The sequence below is a fragment of the Bos indicus x Bos taurus genome, chromosome 26, assembly GCF_003369695.1.
Source record: "Bos indicus x Bos taurus breed Angus x Brahman F1 hybrid chromosome 26, Bos_hybrid_MaternalHap_v2.0, whole genome shotgun sequence".
Lineage (NCBI taxonomy): Eukaryota > Metazoa > Chordata > Mammalia > Artiodactyla > Bovidae > Bos > Bos indicus x Bos taurus.
The window spans coordinates 39,908,904-39,932,092 of NC_040101.1; the positions used below are offsets into that span (position 1 = coordinate 39,908,904).

At 36.8% G+C, this 23,189-nt stretch overlaps 1 protein-coding gene across 4 annotated transcripts in view; it reads right to left on the reverse strand.

The window, feature by feature from the left end:
• Positions 1-23,189, reverse strand: part of KIF20B (kinesin family member 20B) — an 83,933-nt gene that overhangs the window by 22,306 nt on the left and 38,438 nt on the right. For all 4 annotated transcript variants that reach the window (XM_027529183.1, XM_027529182.1, XM_027529180.1 and 1 more), the window contains exons 20-23: positions 14,136-15,372; positions 13,656-13,794; positions 8,040-8,159; positions 6,018-6,078 (exon numbers count right to left, since the gene is read on the reverse strand). In XM_027529183.1, coding sequence (XP_027384984.1) covers positions 6,018-6,078; positions 8,040-8,159; positions 13,656-13,794; positions 14,136-15,372 — 1,557 coding nt within the window. The remainder of the gene's footprint in view (positions 1-6,017; positions 6,079-8,039; positions 8,160-13,655; positions 13,795-14,135; positions 15,373-23,189) is intronic.

The following is a 23,189-nucleotide window of genomic DNA, read 5'->3' on the forward strand; positions in this document are numbered from 1 at the left end:
AAAGCAGTGGCAGAGTCTAAGAGGCTTGACTCTAATTCTGAAAAAATTCTACTGTGGGTAAAAAGGCATCAAACAGCAGAGCATGCTACAGAGAAACTGTTTATGAAAGGAAGAGTCAATTGATGCGGCAAATTTCCTCACTGTCTTACTTTAAGAAATTGCCACAGCCACCCCAATCTTCAGCAACCACTACTTTGTTCAGTCAGCAGTCTTCAGCATCAACGTAAGGCTCTACTCTATCAGCAAAAAGATTACAGTTCCCTGAAAGCTCAGATGATGGTTAGCATTTTTTAGCAATGAAGTATTTTTTAATTAGGTGTGAGCACTGTTTTTTTAAACATAATACTATTATGTCTTAATCTGGAAAAGGTAAAGAAGCAGATTCTCCCCTAAAGCAACCAGAAGGAACACAGTTTTGCAGATATCTTGATTTTAGCCTTAATAGACCTTTTTTCAGAGTTCTGACCTCCAGAGTTGTAAGGTAATGTATTTGCATTGTTTTAAGCCATTTAACTATGTGCATGGGTGTGCTAAGGGATTCCCTGGTGGCTCAGACTGCAAAGAGTCTGCCTGCAATGTGGCAGACCTGGGTTCGATCCTTGGGTTGGGAAGATCCCCTGGAGGAGGACATGGCAACCCAACTCCAGTATTCTTGCCTGCAGAATCTCATGGAGAGAGGAGCCTGGTAGGCTCTACAGTCCACAACGTCACAAAGAGTTAGACATGACTGAAGTGATTTAGCATCTGAACATCTCTGAGGTACACCTGTACTAATAAACACATATACTGGGATTTAGAAAAAAAACCTATTTGACAAAATTTAAATTAAAAGACACTTACTCCTTGGAAGGAAAGTTATGACCAACCTAGATAGCATATTGAAAAGCACAGACATTACTTTGTCAACAAAGGTCCGTCTAGTCCGGGCTATGGTTTTTCCAGTGGTCATGTCTGGATGTGAGAGTTGGACTGTGAAGAAAGCTGAGCGCCGAAAAATTGATGCTTTTGAACTGTGGTGTTGGAGAAGACTCTTGAGAGTCCCTTGGACTGCAAGAAGATCCAACCAGTGCATTCTAAAGGAGATCAGTCCTGGGTGTTCTTTGGAAGGAATGATGCTAAAGCTGAAACTCCAGTCCTTTGGCCACCTCATGAGAAGAGTTGACTCATTGGAAAAGACTCTGATGCTGGGAGGGATTGGGGGCAGGAGGAGAAGGGGATGACAGAGGATGAGATGGCTGGGTGGCATCACCGACTCGATGGACGTGAGTCTGAGTGAATTTCGGGAGATGGTGATGGACAGGGAGGCCTGGCGTGCTACAATTCATGGGGTCGCAAAAAGTCGGACACAACTGAGCGACTGAACTGAAATGAACTATTAATATTCTTAAACCAAAACTAAAACTATAATTTTTACCTCCTTAAAACAATAAGTACTCAATCCCAAATTTACTTTTTCAAAAGTCTCAAGTAATTATTTTTTCTAGAAAAATTTTCAAAGCAAAATATTTACTTCTAGTGCTTTTTAAACCAGCTCCTCAGGAACAACTGTGCTATTATAACCTTACTAAAACTGTTTCTGGCCCTTGAAAAAATAACTATAATAATGGATTATAAATAATTCTAATCCTACCTGAAAGAGATAAGGAGGAAAGACTGGCTTATTGTCTTTGGTGACACAGTACCAGGGCTCACTTCCCACACCTCTTACCAAGACTACTATTCATGTCAGAGGTGATGAATTTATAAATGCATAGCTCAAACTCAGAGCACTAAAAGAAACACTAAAAATGACACAAATATCTAAAGATGGCTTCCTTAAAATACTTACTATAAAGTAAGCTTAAAACAAAACAATGAGAAAATATTTTGAGTAATTTTCAGTATTTCTGTTCATTGATATAAGCCACCAGGAGAATTAATGAAACAGAATTCTTTCTTAGGGTTAAAGTAGTACTGGTATTCTGCCCCAAACTCTTCCTTTGAAAAAGCATGATATGCAAATATATTGACTATATAGTTAATCACAATTTTATTCAAATAATCTGTTCTTCCTACATCCTATCTTCTGCTCTAAATTAGAGGGTTCAAAAAAAGGAGTTTAAGTATCTAGATAGCAATCAGTAAAGTTCCAAGACACCAATGATAACTTCACTAATGGCTATCCATCTATTTTGAAAGGCAGAAACAGTAAAAGAAAAAAGATAATTATATTGGTCACAGCCTCCAATAACTGAACTTTATTTCAAGAAAAGAATCCAGAAATATGCAACAAATAAAACACAAAATAAAGCAAAAGGACAGGAACTAGATATTTCATCAAAGCTATCTAAAGACAGCTATGAATTATCATAGCTAAATAAATGCCTGGCAGACAATCAATCAAGTGTTTAACATTCAGGAGAGAGGATCACTGAAAGCTATATAATGTCCTAGCAAGGCTTCAAGGAAGAAAAGCTTAAGCATAATGTTCGAGAACAGGTTGGTTGTGCAAAGAAGGGACATTGCACCAACTTGTGAAAGAAACGACATACAAATGTCATGTAAAACTCTGGATTAGAAATACTCAGTGATTGGGAATTTCACGGCAGTCCAGTGGTTAAGATCTCTCACTGCCAGGGCCCCAGGTTCGATCCCTGGTCAGGGAACTAGATACCACATTCCACAACCAAGAGTTGGCATGTCACAACTAAAGATCCCAAGTGCCACAACTAAGACCCAGGGCAGCCAAATAAATTTTTTTTTTAAGTGAGAGAATTCATACTTCTCAATTTCAAAACTCACTAAAAGGTAAGTAACAATACTGTATGGTACTAGCATAAAGACTGACATATAGAACAATGAAACAGAGTTAAGAGTTAGGAGATAAATCCTTACATTTATGGTCAACTGATTTTCAACAAAGATGCAAAACAATGCAACAGGAGAAAGAACAGTCTTTTCAACAAATGGTGCTGGGACAACTGGATCTCCAAATGAAAAAGAATTAAGTTAGACATCTACCTCACATAATATACAAAATTATACTCAAACAGATTAATTCAAAGTGAATCAAAGACCTAAATACAACAGCTAAAAACTATAAAACCCTTAGAAGAAAACTGAGGTAACTTTAGATTAGGCAACAGGTTTTTAGACATGATACCTAAAGCATAAGCAATCAAAACAAGATAGGTAACGTCAAAATGAAAAACTTTCACTTTGTAAACATTGTAAAGCAACTATACTCCAATAAAAATTAACTTAAAAAATTAAAAACTTTTATCTATCAAAGGACACTACCCAGGAAGTGAAAAACCACCCACAGGATAGGAGAAAACATTTACCTGATAAGAGTCTAGAAGCCAGAAAATATAAAAATCACAACTCCACACACACACACACAAAAAACAAGTTGGGGGAGGGGGCAAACAACCCAACTGCATTGTCTGAGGGGGCAACTTTTGCCCAAAATAGGCAAAGCACATTAAGGACATTAACAGACATTTCTGCAAAGAAGATATACCAACGGCCAATAGCAGAAGACAAGATGCTCAATATCAGTAGGAAATGTAAATCAAAACAACAAACAGGACTTACCGTGTGGTCCAATGGTTAAGAATCTGCCTTGCAATGCAGGGGATATGGTTTCAATCCCTGGTCAGGAAACTAAGATCCTACATGCTGTGGACCAACGAAGTCCACATGTCTAAACTACGAAACCTGCTCTGTGGAGCCTGTGTCCACAACTAGAGAAGCTGTGCACCAGAACAAAACATCTCAAAGACACAATGACGATCCCATGCTGCTGCTGCTGCTAAGTCACTTCAGTTGTGTCCGACTCTGTGTGACCCCATAGACGGCAGCCCACCAGGCTCCCCCGTCCCTGGGATTCTCCAGGCGAGAACACTGGAGTGGGTTGCTATTTCCTTCTCCAATGCATGAAAGTGAAAAGTGAAAGTGAAGTCGCTCGGTCGTGTCCGACTCTTAGCGACCCCGTGGACTGCAGCCTACCAGGCTCCTCCGTCCACGGGATTTTCCAGGCAAAAGTACTGGAGTGGGGTGCCACTGCCTTCTCTGGGAAGATCCCACGGACCACAACTAAGACTTGCTTCAGCTGAGTGAACCAAAATGACATACTCCTTTATACCCACCAGCATGTCAGGGGGAAAAATTATGTCTATTCCCTGTGAATATGACCTTACTTGGAAAAAGAGTCTTTGCAGAGGTAATCAAGTTCAGAATAAGGTCATACTGGATTAGTGTACCTGAATGCAAAGCTGCTTCAGTAGTGTCCAACTTTTTGCGACCCCATGAACTGCAGTCCACCAGGCTCCTCTGTCCATGGGGTTCTCCAGGCAAGAATACTGGAGTGGGTTGCTCCAGTGGGAAGTCCCAGGGGATCTTCCCAACCCAAGCATGGAGCCCATGTCTCTTGCACTGCAGGTGGATTCTTAATAGCTGAGCCATTGGGGAACTCCCTTTACTGGATTACAGTGGGCCCTGCTGCTGCTAAGTCACGTGAGTTGTGTCCAACTCCGTTCGACCCCATAGACGGCAGCCCACCAGGCTCCCCAATCCCTGGGATTCTCCAGGCAAGAACACTGGAGTGGGTTGCCATTTCCTTCTCCAATGCATGAAAGTGAAAACTGCAAGTGAAGTCACTCAGTCGTGTCCAACTCTTCGCGACCCCATGGACTGCAGCCTACCAGGCTCCTCAGCCCACGGGATTTCCCAGGCAAGAGTACTGGAGTGGGGTGCCATCACCTTCTCCACAGTGGGCCCTAATTCAACATAATTGGTGTCCTTGTAAGAAAAGGGAAGTCTGTATGGCAACAGATAGGGAGAAGAAACACACTCAGAGGGAAGATGTCTGTGTTAAGATAAAACCAAACTGGAGTTCTGATGGAAGCATGAATGGAGAGTGACTGCTAATCAGTACAGCATTTCTTTCTAGGGTGATGAAAATGCTCTGGAATTATATGGTGGTAGTGGTTGTACAAGTTTGTGAATATACTAAAACCTACCATACTGTACACTTTTAAAGGGTAAATTTTATGGTTTGTATATCTCAATTTAAAAACTCAATAAGATATCTAGGTAAATGGCATTCAATATTTAAATAGAACTTTAGAAGCCAGGGAAATCCTTAAGAGCTAAAAATGTACTTTTTGGCTTGTCAGAGAATGTCTAATACAAAGTTAAAATCACAAAGGTGAAGGAACTCAACAGTGAAAACAAAGACAAAAAAGATAACGATGCCTTATTCAGGAAATCTGTCACAGCGGCTAAGGTCCATTCTGAGAGAAAGGCAGTAACCAGAAGAATAGATCACAAAAGCCAAGGTAAAAGAGTTTCAAAAAGGGGGAAGCTACACATCACCTTTATACTTAGAAAAAATACTCATACAATTAATACTACTTAAAAAACAAAAGTGAGAGAAAATGAATTGACAAATAATTAAAAAATAAAGGAAAGGACGGATTGCAAAACCCCAAAAGATCTGACACTATGTAGGGTGCAAGTGGCCTGGATGAAAGTTTAGAGAGAATGGAGAAGATGGAAGATTAAGAGTACTCAAAATGGGCCTACACCACACATCTCGATATATGGCCAAGAAATAAAATATTAAAATATGAAAGAAACTATATCTGGTTCAAAGAATGTTTTATAGACTAGCCAAGATCTATTCACACCTGACAACAATGACAAAGGAGCCAAAATAAAGGAAAATTCCAAAAATATTACGGAAATATGAGATGCTTCTGGGACAATGGCCTAAAAGGGTAGGAAAATAAGATTCTGTAGGGACATATATTTTCACATCCAAATTACTGATCCAAATTAGTCCCTCTTCATTGATAAACTTCAGGGTGGTAAGTTACTCTTGAGAATCAATGCTTTTCTCTTTTGATAAAGTTACATTTTATATTGTCCTTATTTCACTTCAAAATTTTCAAAGGAAAATGATGAACCAATTGTTATTCTAGCTACTTATTTTGCAGTCTTTTTAGTACTGGAAGAAGAGTTTTGTTTCTGACCTTTGCACACTCTCTCATACTGTTGTATAGCTTCTTCCACTTTTTGATTATTTAACTGCTCCTGCAAAATGAAAGAACATGAAATCCAAGTGAAACTTAATTATACACCAATATTTAATAGTAGGACTTGAACAGGGTTTATTATTAACTTTGAAATCCATCTCCTAGAAGGCTAAGTCTTAAGCTTCCAAGTTTGTTTCATCTCAGAGTAAAGGTGAGAGTGATAATCGGAAAAAATAAAACAAAAACAAACCCCCAACTTTATACCTTTAATCTACCTCAAAAATGCCAAATCATCTTCTTCACTCAACATTTTAAGCTAGCATGTATGTTCTCTTACACAACACAAAAAGCATAAAGGGGAAGAAATATATTTAATATGGGAACAACAAAGTAAACCATAAATAAATTCTTTATCAAGTAAACTCAAGATGCACAAAAAATAGGGCCCCCACATGCCCTATATGTAGAAAGTAGCTGGAAGGTTTGAAAAAGACGCAACATTAATTTATGGACACTGGAAATTCCTCAATTTTAGTTTTAACCTGTCTGGTAATCTAACCTTCCATCTGGAGCTGGAAGGATGGTGAAGAGACAATGAAAGAAAACGAGAGAGGAACTATGGAGGTGGATGGACAGAGACGGATGGAAACACAGAGAACTACAAAGGTTGACGGACAGGGACAAAACAGACCAGAAACAGCACTACAGAGACGCACCCACAGAAAGGAAAACAGAGAACCAAGGAGGTGGACGGACAGGGTGGAAATAGACGAGAATGAGGGAGGTAGACAGATGGAAAGCGACGGAGGTGGATGTAGAATGATGCAGTAGCATGACACAACTGAAAAAGAGAACAAGGACGGTGGATGCAAACAGACGGAGAATGGCGGAAGTGGGTGACCAGAGACCCAAACGCTGGGAACACCACAGGCTGTTAACAGAACGATGGAGGTGGTCAGACAGGACAGAAGCAGATGGAGAGCGACAGAGGTAGGCAGATGGGGACGGAAACAGACGGAGAACAACAGCGGTAATCAAAGGTGGTCCGACAGTGAGGGAAAGAGCCTAGTCGGTGTCTGGTTACACAAGGGTGCACTATAAACAAAATTTCCATCTGTTTTGACACCTCACCATTCCTTTGGACTGATGCTCAAATCATTTATCGCCAAGTACTCATAGCTGTTCCTCAAAGTCCCCTAAAGATCCCTAAGGTATTGGAATCATGAACTAATTGTCTTCTTGAAAGTAGGATTTTAACAGCTTTTCCCCCCTAAAGGCCTCTAAACATCTCTTGAAAATGTGACTCTTGCTCTGCAGGTGCCAGGGAACATGATGGCGAACTAAGACATCCCCCTGAAACTGGGCTCCCAAGGCCTGGGAATCTCCCCTAAACCCAGGGCTGCGGTGCCCTTCCCTGACGGCAAATGCAAACGCATCTCTGGGGCAATCCCAGCTATTCTAGGCACCTTGACCAGACAACTGGGCTGGGTTTACCACCTAAGAGTCCTGAGTTGTGATAAACATTTTAAGGCAGGAGAAGAAAAAAAAGAAAAATTTTTTTCAAACATAAAATTCTCTGTGCCCGCCTCCTACCCTATTTTAACTGTGCATTATGCACTGGCATTAACCCCTCCTTAGAAGACACAGGAATGCCTGCTGGATGGTAAAAAGCTATTTTCTCCTGGTGCCAGCAAGGTAACTCCTTAGAAGATAACCTTCCTTCTTATGGTCAAAGGGGCCATGATTACCCCCTACTCACTTTATACTGCACATCTGAGTACTGTAAATTGTCAACAATATATCATTTAATATATAACCCTTTGTCTCAAAAAGTATGCAATTTTGCTTTGACCTCTAATGGGTAGAACAGTCCTAAGAGCTTTCTGAAAGACTGTCTTCCAGGTTACAATCCTCAGATTATCCATTTCTTACTTAAAAATATATATATATACATTTAATTAAACACTAAAATATACCAACAGAATCTACTTAAATCATCTTTAAAAACAAAACTGTTACCTTAAGTTGCTGAATGGTTCGCTGTTTCATATCTATTTCCTGAGAACACTGGTTTTTCTTTTTCTCCAGTTCATTAATTTTAATCCTCAACAATTTCTCCTCATCACGCATTACAGAGATCTACAAAGTAATAAATCAAATTAGGTATTTCTAAAAATATTAACTGCTTTTGTTGTTTAAAATTCAAGGCCACTGTTTCAAAGATTAATGTCCTTTTAAGAGCATTAGAAAAATTACAGATTTCAACATACATGATGTAACTCAAATTATCAGAATCTCAAACTCTGTAAATGCTCCCAAAAAAGACTCAGAATAGTCCCATGCATGCAAGAGGGAAATCATTATCATGGAAAAATCAATAGAGATACTCTAGGGGAAAAATACTGACTCTGATTTCCAAGATTTATTAAGTAATATGATCCAGTAATATAAGAAGTAACTTAACAGCTAATAATGGCATGTAGAAGATGAAAACAGAACAATTACAAGATCAAAAAGTACCCATGCAAGGGAAGGTCAATTGATTTTTGGTGTTATAGGTAACTTAATCCTACAAACCTATTAAAGAAATCAAAAAGCACTTTGAATTAGTATGCAAACCTTAAAGGAAAAGAGGGGAGAAGGAGAGAGGGGAGAGAAGGGAAAGGGATAAGTAGAGAAAACATGTAATCAAAGTACATTTTTAGGCCAATTTTCAAGATACCTAGGGATCTCATAAACTGAAGGAAATAAACTGAACAAAGTTCCCCTTCATAAAAATTATGGAGATACCATAATAATAGCAGTTCTTTGGTTTCAGGGGATTTTTACATTTCTTTTTAGTTTTCCTGTATGTTCCAAAATTACTATAATAAACATATATTCCTTGTATAATCATACATTAATAAAATTTAACTTTATATATTATTCTGTTCAAAAACAAGGGACTTCCACTAATAAACACCATCTTCATCAATTTTACAGAAATAAACTGCCAATAATATAGAGACTATATATTACACCAAGATGTACATAAGGACTGCTTCCGTTTCCATCCTGCCTCTAACACTGGACAAGTTATTTCTCTTAATGCCTATTTCCCTAGTCATAAAATGGAAGCTAAAAATAGTCCCTATGCCTAACATTTGTATGAAAATTAAATGAGATGATACATGTAAATTCAGAACAATGAAAGACAGAAGACACTCTTAATTCTCGCCCTTAAGAGTAATGTTAGTTATCTGCACAGTAAAACATTACTTAAAAAGAGATACCACCTAAAACTATGAAAAAAAAAATCTTAAAATTAGATCAAATTTTAAAAGCAGTATTTATATATCAGATCAGATCAGATCAGTCGCTCAGTCGTGTCCGACTCTTTGCGACCCCATGAATCGCAGCACGCCAGGCCTCCCTGTCCATCACCAACACCCGGAGGTCACCCAGACTCATGTCCATAGAGTCAGTGATGCCATCTAGCCATCTCATCCTCTGTTATCCCCTTCTCCTCCTGCCCCCAATCCCTCCCAGCATCAGAGACTTTTCCAATGAGTCAACTCTTCCCATGAGGTGGCCAAAGGACTGGAGTTTCAGCTTTAGCATCAGTCCTTCCAAAGAAATCCCAGGGCTGATCTCCTTTAGAATGGACTAGTTGGATCTCCTTGCAGTCCAAGGGACTCTCAAGAGTCTTTTCCAACACCACAGTTCAAAAGCATCAATTCTTTGGCGAGCAGCCTTCTTCACAGTCCAACTCTCACATTCATACATGACCACAGGAAAAACCACAGCCTTGACTAGACGAACCTTTGTTGGCAAAGTAATGTCTCTGCTTTTGAATATGCTATCTAGGTTGGTCATAACTTTCCTTCCAAAGAGTAAGCGTCTTTTAATTTCATGGCTGCAGTCACCATCTGTAGTGATTTTGGAGCCCCAAAAAATAAAGTCTGACACTGTTTCCCCATCTATTTCCCATGAAGTGATGGGACCGGATGCCATCATCTTAGTTTTCTGAATGTTGAGCTTTAAGCCAACTTTTTCACTCTCCACTTTCACTTTCATCAAGAAGCTTTTGAGTTCCTCTTCACTTTCTGCCATAAGGGTGGTGTCATCTGCATATCTGAGGTTACTGATATTTCTCCCGGCAATCTTGATTCCAGCTTGTGTTTCTTCCAGTCCAGCGTTTCTCATGATGTACTTTGCATAGAAGTTAAATAAACAGGGTGACAATATACAGCCTTGACGTACTCCTTTTCCTATTTGGAACCAGTCTGTTGTTACATGTCCAGTTCTAACTGTTGCTTCCTGACCTGCATACAAATTTCTCAAGAGGCAGGTCAGGTGGTCTGGTATTCCCATCTCTTGAAGAATTTTCCACAGTTTATTGTGATCCACACAGTCAAAGACTATGCTTTATTGGCACAGTCAATAAAGCAGAAATAGATGTTTTTCTGGAACTCTCTTGCTTTTTCCATGATCCAGCAGATGTTGGCAATTTGATCTCTGGTTCCTCTGCATTTTCTAAAACCAGCTTGAACATCAGGAAGTTCATGGTTCACATATTGCTGAAGCCTGGCTTTGAGAATTTTAAGCATTACTTTACTAGCATGTGAGATGAGTGCAATTGTGTGGTAGTGTGAGCATTCTTTGGCATTGCCTTTCTTTGGGATTGGAAAGAAAACTGACCTTTTCCAGTCCTGTGGCCACTGCTGAGTTTTCCAAATTTGCTGGCATATTGAGTACAGCACTTTGACAGCATCATCTTTCAGGATTTGGAATAGCTCAACTGGAATTCTATCACCTCCACTAGCTTTGTTCGTAGTGATGCTTTCTAAGGCCCACTTGACTTCACATTCCAGGATGTCTGGCTCTAGGTCAGTGATCACACCATCGTGATTATCTGGGTTGTGAAGATCTTTTTTGTACAATTCTTCTGTGTATTCTTGCCATCTCTTCTTAATATCTTCTGCTTCTGTTAGGTATAGCTGATCCCATTTATAAAAATAAAAACACATAAGCACATAGAGTAACTATTTTACATATATGGAGATGGAGGGTATCTCCCAAGTCATAGCGGGAGCTTCTCTTTACCAGTACAGGCCTAACAGTCATGAAAATTATAATTTATTTGATCAAAAAGTTCACACCCATTCTTTTCATTCATTTTTAATTTACATTAATGTTATATTATTGTCAGTTTTCTTAGGCTACCTAAAAAAATTATTCAAGGACTTCAAATGCTGGATAAAAAAGTTTTAAATCTTTTTAAAAGTCCAGTCCATGGGGTTGCTAAGAGTCGGGAATGACTAAGCGACTTCACTTTGACTTTTCACTTTCATGCATTGGAGAAGGAAATGTCAACCCGCTCCAGCTTGCCTGGAGAATCCCAGGGACGGTGGGACCTGATGGCCTGCTGTCTATGGGGTCGCACAGAGTCGGACACGACTGAAGCGACTTAGCAGCAGCAGCAGAGGAACTAACAAAAAAATAAATATCGAGATAACAGAAAAAAATTAAGTGAAAAAATAATCACAGAAATAAGTGTAACACTGACTGGCTTTCATAGAAAGAGGAGGCCTGACTTTCAACAAGTAAGCTAGAAGGTATTTGCAATATATTTTATAAGAATTAGAACCAAGGACTTCCCTGGTGGGAAATGGTAAAGAATTACTGGTGAAAATTCTCGCGTAGCAGTGAAGACTCTGCACAGCCAAAAATAAATAAATAAACAAAAAAATTCTTAAAAAAGAATCAGACACAAGAAATCCAACACAATAATAATTTTTAAAAGGACAGAAAAATTAAAAGAAAATATGGACAAACGTATCTCACAAAGTGAAAACTAGAATAGACATATAGTGAATAAAAACAGACACTGTGAGGAATACAACTTAAAACCATAAGATACCCCTTTATCTCCTGACCCAACCATTCCACCCCATGCTCTCCAAATTCTTGTACACGTATACCTAGGGCATGTTTAAAATAGGATCACTCTTTCTTCTAAGAGCAAAGAATGAAAACAATCTAAATGGTCAAGAGAAAAGATAACTAAATTGCATAGTCACACACACTTTGGAACATTACACAGCAGTGAAAGTGATTAACTATAACCATACATAAATGACTCTCAGGAATATGATGTGGATAATGTCTCAGAACACAATTAATGTGTAGAAATAAAAAATATATATATAGTTTAACTTACATTTTTAACAGATCTAAAAAAAGACAAATACAAAACATTCATTATATTAACTTCATTGGGGATAGGAAACAAAAAATGGATGAGACACACAAACATATGCTATGTGAACAATCTTCGGACCTTAGCATTTAAGTATTCTTTTGTAACTAACTCTAAGTAATGAAAAATATTTAAAATTATTTCAACTTTTAAAAAAGGTCTAATTGTGATATAAAATACAGCATTCATAGAAGAAAAATAAATTGCTCCAAGGGAAAAAGGCACCATAATCAAAATCAAGAAAAATGTCAAGATAGGGGTCAGGTACAGGGGTCATCCACAATTAATATCCCTAAAAAGTTAATTTCCTAAATATATAAGCTCCCATAAAGCAATAACAATAAAAAAAAAAAAACCTAAACTTAAAGAATATGAATACTCAGACCACAGGAGAAAAAAAAATTAAACTGTAAACCAAAAAATGTTCATTCTAATTAAAGATATGCAAGTTAGAATTATAGTTGAGATATATTATTTACATGTCAAGTTAGCAGATATCAAAGAAATAATGATAAAATACTACTTTGTGGATAAGAGTATAGAAAAAAATACTTTCTTACACATTAGTTCTGGTGAGTAAATTGGCATAATCTCTAAAAAGCATAAAAAATATCAAAATGTACAAACCAGTGACTCATAAATTCCACTTTCAGGAATTTATTTCACAGGAAGACTTACAAAAGTTCAAAATGACATCACTGCATCATTAACTGGAAATTACCTTAATTGTTCAACAATAGGGGACTTATTAACCATAAATACATGTTCCTAGTCATTAAAAAAGTCACCTGGAAACTTATATCTTATATCTTGAGATGGAGAGACAGTCAAGATACACTATGTGAAGAAAAACAAGGTTCACATAGTGTTTATTGGAGGTTTCCATTTTTTAACAGGAAGAGAAGGAAGGAACAACAGAGGAAGACGGAGAAGTGAAGAAAAAACAATTATTGGTAACATCTGATTCCTTGGTGGGAGCCTGACTGCCTCCCCTCACTATATACACTTCCATGTATTTTACCATGTGAACGTATTTCCTATTTTTAAAATCAAATTATAATAAAAACTTGTCACAACTGCACTACATACTCTCCTACATACAATCTGTAAACAGAAGTTTACTTTTTATTTTTTGGGGAGACTTGAGCTTAGTCCTTAAAAGAAAAAAAAGGTTCTAATCTTACATAAGGCAAGTATTTTTCTTACTATTAGACATTCTTTGGTTTGTTTAAGCTGACTAAATTTTTGGTGAAATAACAGATCACATCATTTTAAAAAAAATTATGGAGTTGACAAATGTTCTGGTCAATACTAAAATTAGTGTATAAACATGATATATAAGGAAAACAATGATTATCATTTAAATTGGCCACACAACTTTTCAAATAACTAACCTCTTTCTGTACTTGCTCAATCTGCTTTTTGGCATCAGCCAGTTTCTCTTTGAGCTCAGCATAATCTTCTTCCTTCCTCTGAAGATCAGCTTTCAGATTCTGGGTAAGAGTAGTGCTTGCAGAGAGCTCCTCTTTCAACCTAAAAATCAAAAATCACTTTCCTATGGTGATATATCACTAATCACTTAGGATCATATGTGTGACCAGTAACCTACAAAATTAGATCTTTTCACAAATTTGGAATCTCCATAGCATGAATGAGTACTTCAAAGAGGATTTCAGGAGATTTTATAAACAGAACTCTGCATATAAATAACATTCAGTCCCAAAGGTTTATACAAAGTTCAAGTTCTTCTCTCAACATACAATGCTATATTTAACCAGCTTAAGTTATGCCCACCTAAATTCTTTAAAAGCTATATGGAAAAATCAATAAAAGAAATGCAAATTTTTAAAACCTTTTAAAAACGTTTAGCTTACTTTTCTGTTTCTTGCCAGTTTCTTTCCTTTTCTTCTTCCTTTAATTGAAGTGATTGCTTAGCATCTTGCAAATTTTTTGTTAATTGCATGATTTCTTCTTTCAATTTGACCTCCCTTTCACTTAAATCTCTGGCATTTTGGATAGAATCTTTAAGATTTGCTTGACATTCATTCAGATTTCTTTCTTGCTTTAAAATGATAGATTCCTTTTCCATAATTTCTTGTTCTAACTTGGCTGAATGGCTACATTCATCTTTCTGAGTTTCTAACATTGCTTCAAGTTCCTTTATTTTCACCTTATAGCAAGTAACATCTTGCATAAGTTCTGAAAGTGCTCTTTTTCCTTCCACTACATGCTGTACTTCAATATCAAGACTAATGGTTTTTTCTTGCACTTCTTCCTTCAGCTGCTGTATAAGACTATCTTTTTCTTTTAGTAAATCATCTTGATTCTTTTTCTCCCTCTCCTCTATTTTTAGTCTATTGTTTTCATTTGTATAGTCTTTTACTTCTGCCTGTAATTTTTCAATTTGTTGTTCTAGTTCCTCAATCTGATGGGTTTTTTTGGAGGAAGTCTTTACAATCTCTTTACATTCTTCCCAAATGGCTTCAACAGTAGAGTGGAAAGACCTTTCCCTACTAAGTTCTTGAATACCATGTTCTTTAACCTGCTTACTTATCAAACAATCATTATCCAAATGATGTAACTGTGTGTTTGGCAAATTATCTTCTTGAGAACAACTGGACAGATCCCTGAGATTGAGTAAATCTATGTTTGCGATCTGAGAAACTGAATCAAGTCTACGCAGTTCATCTATTTTTGCTTGCATTAATTTTATTTGTGAAACATTGTTTGTGATGTTTCGTCTAGCAGTTTCTATCTCCTCTGACAATTTCATGATCCTTTCCTTCTGTTCTTGATTTATACTTTTCTGCACATGTAATTCAGAAATCACATTGTCATAACTCGACTGAATTTGTTGGATCTCTATACTAAAGCCTAAACTTTTTTTTTCAGAAGAAGAAAGTTCCTGCTGCAAACTAACAATCTGTTTATTTAATTCTGTTTTTTCTTCCTTTTCATTTTTAAGTTCATTCTCAATGGTGAGTAAACGTGTTTTTAGCTCTTCATTATTTTCTTGTAGAAGTCTAATGTTTTCCTCATCTGAAATGCTCTCTTGCATTTCTTCACTTTTCTTTTGGTCTTCAGTGATAGCTGGACTAGCATGCGTAAGTCCTTTAAAAAATATATATATACATTATTAATCTTGCAAACTTTAATAAAATCTAAGTTACCATATAAGCCAATATTCAAAAATATGAAACATATGAAAACAAACAATGAAAAACAGAGATAAGCTATTGAGTTAAAAAAGAAAAATCAGGTTGCAAAACATACATATTATAAACCCAATTAGGTAAAAATTATAGTTCCATTAAGTCACAGCAGAGTTACTAGTAAAGGATGTACTAGAAAATACTGGCAGCTACTTCTGAATGGGATTACCAGTTATTTCTACTTTCTTTTTACAGCATTTAATGTTATTTGAATTGTCTACCACAAATCTCTATTATTACTATGAGACAGAGGGTAGGGAATCACACCCTAAGGCTGACTAAAGAAGAGTTTAAAAGTACAATTATATTATAGGTCTACTAAATCAGTGATTTACAGAGTGCCTTATACTTTCAGAGCGGAAATTAGGAGAAAAATGGTTAAACTTCTGCTAAGTCTAATGGAGCCTTATCTTTACTAGTTGCATAACTGTCAATCAACTGTTTGATTCCATGGCTGTTTCCTCAAATGTAAAATGGAAATAATAATATCACCTATCTCAGAGCTGGCTTCCCTGGTGGCTCAGAGGGTAAAGTCTGTCTGCAGTGCAGGAGACCCTGAGTCGGGAAGGTCCACTGGAGAAGGAAATGGCAGCCCACTCCAGTATTCTTGCCTGGAAAATCCCATGGACAGCGGAGCCTGGTAGGCTACCGTCCGTGGGGTCGCAAAAAGTCAGACACGACTGAGCGACTTCACTTTCATCTCAGAGTTATTGTGAAGATCAAGAAAATAAATGAACTTGGAACACTGTGCTTGGGATATAGTTAGACATTATTAAAAACTGAAAATCTGTACAGAAGAGCTCAGCTAGTTAAAAATAAATAAGTTTGTCTTTTTCAGGCTTAATACCTACATTTCAAAAATAGGATATTTCTCTGCCCTACTTTCTACAAGATAGTGTTAAGAGGGCCAAATAAATTCATATATAATGTATGTTAAAGCATTTTCTAAATGTTCAAATTCCTGCTTAGAGGTTCCAGGTACAATATGAAATCCATAAATGTAGAAGGCAGTCATAAGGGAGAACTGGATTGAAATTCTCCAAAAAATCTATTACTTTCAGTTGTTAACTGTACAAAGAATCTTTAAAAGGTATATTTTATAGTTGTCTTTTTAGTAAGTGCCACCATATTATCCTATGAATCTGAGTACATCATATTATATTGAAATACTATGTATACTTGTTGCTCTCATCTATTATATTCCAAATTTCCCAACAGAAGACTCTCTGTGTCTAATGCATCTTTACATACTTGAACAATAATCCTAAATGAATTATTTTTGACATTTAGCTATGTTGCTTATGTTCTCCTTTTCTATCTCTAAGACATATCACTGGATCAGAAAAACACAATTTTTGTAATCAGTCACCTACTCCGGTTCTAGATATGTGCAAATTTATAATCTAACATGCCCCAGTTATATTAACTCAGTTACTATAGTGTAATTCTACGTTTTAAATTTTAAGGTTTTATCTTTACGGTATCTTTTTTACAACAGTGATTCTCTAGTTTTAGAGTGAGCAAGAGAACTCAGAATGTAGATTCCAAACAGATATAAAACATACTGATTTGGTAAATCTGGAATGTATTGTACATGCAAACACCTTGAGCGTACATACACAATGATCCAGGTACTTATCTGTTTAAACTTCTGGAAGAACTTGATGGTCACCCCTATAATACATTTGGGATCTAAACATATCAGTATGCTTCATTACAAAGCCCCTATCTGGCAGGCTGGCTACATGTAATTGTTCCATAAGAGATAAATATCAAATCTCACACAGCAATGAGATTCAAGCCCTTAAATTTTCCCCCCTGCTGTGGCAGGCTCTTGGGCATCTCGATGAGAGACGATAGTACCCAGTCTAATGAATCTGTTCAATTAAGAAGGCATCTTTAAGATCATAAAAAGCTCTTTAAAATTAATACTATCCTACATACAAACAGTATGCACGCACAAGAATCAGTCAACAAAATGAAAAGGCAACCTGTGGAATGGGAGAAAATATTTGCAAACCATTTGTCCGGTAGGACCAGGAGTTAATATCTAAAATATATGGGAAACACACAACTCAACAGCCAAAAAATCAAGCAATTCAATTTAAAAACTGGCAGAGGAGCCAACCAGGTATTTTTCCAAAAAGACATACAAATAATCAACAGGTACGGGAAAAGGTGTTCAATATCACTAATCATCAGGGAAAAGGAAATCCAAAGTACAGTAAGATTATCACCTAACCCTTGTTAGGATGTCTATCATCAAAAAGATAAGAGATAACAAACGCTGACAAGAATGAGAAGAAAGAGGACATCTGTTCACTGTTAATGGGGATATTAAGTAGTATAGGCAGTAGAAAACCAGTATGGAGATTTCTCAAAAAATTAAAAATCAAACTATCATATGATCTAACAACGCCACTTCTGAGTATATATCCAAAGGAAATGAAATCACTATTCAAAGTTCATGTGAGTTCATGCCCTATGTTCACTGCAACATTTTTTACAATAGCCAGGACGTTGGAAAAAACCCAAGTGTCAATGGATGGGTGAATGGATTTTTTCAAAAGGGGTATAAGTATGTATACAGTGGAATATAATTACTCAACCTAAAGAAGAATGAAATCTTGCCATCTCCAACATAGGTGAACCTGGAGGGTTCATTTTGTGAAATTAACTACACATGGGAAGACAAATACTGTATGGTATCAATACAAGGAAGAAAAAAGATCTAACTCATAGAAACAAAGAGTAGAATAGTGGTTGATGGAAAAGAGTATAGTTTTTCAGTTGAGGATGAATAAGGTCATAGGATCTAACTATAACATGGTGACTATAATTGATAACAATGTATTGTAAAACTGAAATTTGCTTGGGGTGTATAACTTGAGTGTTCTCACCAAAAAGAAGAAGAGGGGGAAAACAGGTGAATACATGAGATGATGTATGTATTAATTAATTAACATGGTGGGAAACTTTTCACAATGTATATCAAATCATGTTAAACAGTTTAAATATATCACAATATTATTTCTCAATTATACCTCAACAGGACCGGGGCGGGGGGGAAATCCCAGTTCTCTCAATATACTGATGTCCCCTGTTAGAGTATCCCCTCACCCCGAAACTCACTATATAATCTGGGAACATCATTTTGCCACTCCAAAAATTTATCCATTTTTACATTCAGTAGTATACTTGTGAAAACAAGCTTTATTTGTTAAGTTTTCATTTTTCAAATACAATCCATATTCTTTTCCTTCACGCAATAGTTTAAATGCTCTTGGGCAGCAGTAATTATGTAATCCCGTAACAGGATTCCAAGATTTCTTTAACAGACTAACTAAAAGCACACTGGATAACGTTTTAATACCTATAAATTACATTGTCTCTTCTGACTCAAAAAGGAGAGGAAAATCATGGCATTACTCCTGCTCTATAGCCTGGTTTCTGAAAAGCTAATGAGTTGATTATTGAAGATTTTCCTATGTTTGTAGTTACATTTTCATAATTTAGCTCCTTCAGATTCTCAGTTTATTCTAAGGATTCCAGCTACTTTGGAAACTAACAGATTCACTCTTATTTACTTTTATAACAAACTTGCCCATTTATTCTAATGAATTTTTTAAAATAATCTTCAACCAATGCATTATTTTTTATCAGACTGTCTCCTAACATTTTACAAAACTGTAGCCACATCATCCCAAAGTGGAATAACTTTCTTTCCCCCTGATTCACACTTCTGTTCTACTTTCCCTTTAAGTAATTTAGTACTTATGACACAATTTTCACACCTATGACTTCATCGGTGGAACTTCACCAGTGGAAATGACTAAATCCTCCTGCCCTTTAAGAAGACAAGTTATAAAAAAAATGTCTGAACCCTTTATCAGGAGAGATGGGATGTAAGCAAGTTAAAAATGATAATGAGAAATTCAGAGCTCACAAATAAATCCTGAATATCCTGAGAGAAGAGACTTGAGTCATGCATACTATATGGACATGTCCCTAAACACTGAGGTAAATTAAAGCAAGTGCAATATAGCTTTTGTGATCAAAAAAAGTATTTTGTCACGTTGTTCTCTTACTATACTTTAATAAACTAGATAACTACATAAGATACTTCAGGAAATTGGATTTGCATTTGATATTCAGACATTCACATTATCCTTTTATAAATTTTTATGTTTCATATCAAAGGATTCATAGACCATATTCAGAACAGTGTTGTCAGGAAGAAATTAAATTATTAGTCTAGCAATAAAGATGAAGTAGATTTTATAGTATATGAGCCTAACATAGGTTAACTTATAAAAAATAAACATAGCAATAAGAAAGATAATTACTTTAATTCAATATTTCCACCACACCCAACCTGTACATATACTGCTTTACCTATATTTTGCTACAAAAATTAGTTTTGGTTGAAAAGTCACAGGTGAGCAGACTATAGCATATTTCTGGTTTGTCTCCTTTATCACTATTCTGAAGGCTTATTTCTTGAAATGTTTACATGGTTATTCAGTTTACCCAAAATACAGATACAGTGACGCAAAGAAGTAAATTCACTTTCATAGGGAAATAGCTTTGCATTTCCTTTTAAGAGCAGAAAACATCAATCCTGCATAACTATAACCCCCTAATCCTATCCTAGTAAGTACAGAAATCATGTATTTTGTTCTGGAGATTTTTTAGTAGCAGGTAGAGGGGGGAAAATGGTTATATTATAGCTATAATTGTCATATGATCTCTTACGTAGTCCTTATAATCTCTTAACAACAAATAATTAAGAAATAGCCACAGTGGTTATGAATTTAGGGGGAAAAAAAGTATTTTGTTACCTAAACTTATAAACCTACTCACATCCAAATTATTTATTGCTAACAATTCAGATCACTATATAATCATCTTTTTCATGAATGAGTTACCCTTAGGATTAGCCGTACCATGTGGATCACTCGCTCCTGCACACTTCCACTTCCTAGTGATCTACAGATCCTACATTCTCAACTACCCTGAATTCTCAACTACTCCATGGCTCCAAACAAGGTAAAAAACAGAGGAACAGTGCTGTGGAAATCATAAAAAGGTTATACTCCCTGTAGTTACGGCACCACTCGTTCAGTGGATAATAGAAAATGACCATGCATATTAGTGTGCTGTTTCATACGGTTTATGGGGTTCTCAAGGCAAGAATGCTGAAGGGGGTTGCCATTCCCTTCTCCAGTGCCTAAAGGACTATGGACGGAGGTTCACACACTGTACAGGAGGCAGTGATCAAAACCATCCCCAAGAAAAAGAAATGCAAAAAGGCAAAATGTTTGAGGAGGCCTTACAAATAGCTGAGAAAAGAAGAGAAGCGAAAGGCAAAGGCGAAAAGGAAAGATATACCTATCTTGAATGCAGAGTTCCAAAGAATAGTAAGGAGAAATAAGAAAACCTTCCGAAGTAAACAATGCAAAGAAACAGAGGAAAAAAGCAGAATGGGAAAGACTAGAGATCTTTTCAAGAAAATTAGATACCAAGGGAATGTTTCATGCAAAGATGGGCACAATAAAGGACAGAAATGGTATGGACCTAACAGAGACAGAAGATATTATTAAGAGGTGGCAAGAATACACAGAAGAACTGTATAAAAAAGATCTTCATGACCAGGATAACCACGATGCTATGATTACTCACCTAGAGCCAGACACCTTGGAGTGTGAAGTCAAGTGGGCCTTAGGAAGATCACTACGAACAAAGCTAGTGGAGGTAATGGAATTCCAGCAGAGCTATTTCAAATCCTAAAAGACGGTGCTATTAAAGTGCTGTACTCAATATGCCAGCAAATTTGGAAAACTCAGCAACAGCCACAGGGCTAGAAAAGGTAAGTTTTCATTGCAATCCCAAAGAAGGGCAGTGCCAAAGAATGTTCAAACTACCACACAATTGCACTCATTTCACACACTAGCAAAGTAATGCTCAAAACACATGTACACCCGTGGCGGATTCATGTCAATGTATGGCAAAACCAATACAATATCGTAAAGTAATTAGCCTCCAATTAAAATAAATAAATTTATATTTTAAAAAATATATATTAAAAAAAAAAATTCTCCAAGTTAGGCTTCAACAGTAAGTTAACTGAGACTTTCCAGATGTTCATGCCACATTTAGAAAAGGCAGAGGAACCAGAGATCAAATTGCCAACATCCACTGGATCACAGAAAAAGCAAGGGAATTCCAGAAAAACATCTACTTCTGCTTCATTGACTATGCTAAAGCTTTTGACTGTGTGGATCACAACAAACTGTGAAAAATTCTTAAAGAGATGGGAATACCAGACCACCTGACTTGCCTCCTGAGAAACCTGTAAAAAGGTGAAGAAGCAACAGTTAGAACTGGACATGGAACAACAGACTGGTTCCAAATTGGGAAAGGAATAAGTCAAGGCTGTATACTGTCACCCTGCTTATTTAACTTATATACAGAGAAAAATGCCAGACTGGATGAATCACAAGCTGAAATTAAGATTGCTGGGAGAAATATCAACAACTTCAGATATGCAGATGATACTACTCTAATGGCAGAAAATGAAAAGGAACTTTACAGCCTCCTGATGAAGGTGAAAGAGGACAGTGTAAAGGCTGGCTTAAAACTCAACTTTCAAAAAATTAAGATCATGGCATCCAATTCCATCACTTCATGGCAAATAAATAAGGAAAAAGTGCGAACAGTGGTAGATTTTATTTTCTTGGGCTCCAGAATCACTGTGGACAGTAACTAAAGCCACCGAATTAAGAGACGCTTGCTCTTTAGAAAAAAAGCTATGACTAACCTAGACAGCATGTTAAAAAGCAGACATCACTTTGCTGACAAAGGTCCATCTAGTCAAGCTATGGTTTTTCCCAGTAGTCATGTACAAATCTGAGAGTTGGACCATAATGAACTCTGACTGCCGAAGAACTGATGCTTTTGAACTGTGGTGCTGGAGAAAACTCCCACAAGTCCCTTGGACAGCGAGAAGATCAAGCCAGTCAATAGTAAAGGAAATCAATCCTGAATATTCATGGGAGGGACTAATGTTGAAGCTCCAATACTTTGGTCACCTGATGCAAAGAACCAACTCACTGGGAAAGACCCTGATGCTGGGAAAGATTGAAGGCAGGAAGAGAAATGGGCAATAGAGGATAAAATGGTTGGATGGCATCACCAATTCAGTGGACATGAGCTTGAGCAAACTCCAGTCTATAGTTAAGGACAGGGAAGCCTGGCATGCTGCAGTGCTGCTGCTGCTAAGTCGTTTCAATTGTGTCTGACTCTTTGTGACCCCATGGACTGCAGCCTACCAGGCTCCTCCGCCCATGGGATTTTCCAGGCAAGAGTACTGGAGTGGGGTGCCATTGCCTTCTCCGATGCTGCAGTGCACAGGGTGCCAAAAAGTCAGACACAAATGAGTGACTGAACAGCAACAAATGCATATTAGTTTCAACCTATTAGCTCATAAATTATTACATTAATATAGCTAATGCTTTCAGTTCAGTTCAGTCGCTCAGTCGTGTCCGACTACTGCTATATTATCCTTTAAGTCAACTACTTTTGAAAACATTACTTTTACTGAGGTTCTATGAAGTTTGTATTATATTGGTGTATTATCCAATTGTTTTTATTCTTAACAACCTTAGGAGGCAGGTATATTTAACTTATTTTACTAATAAACAAAGCAAGACTTAA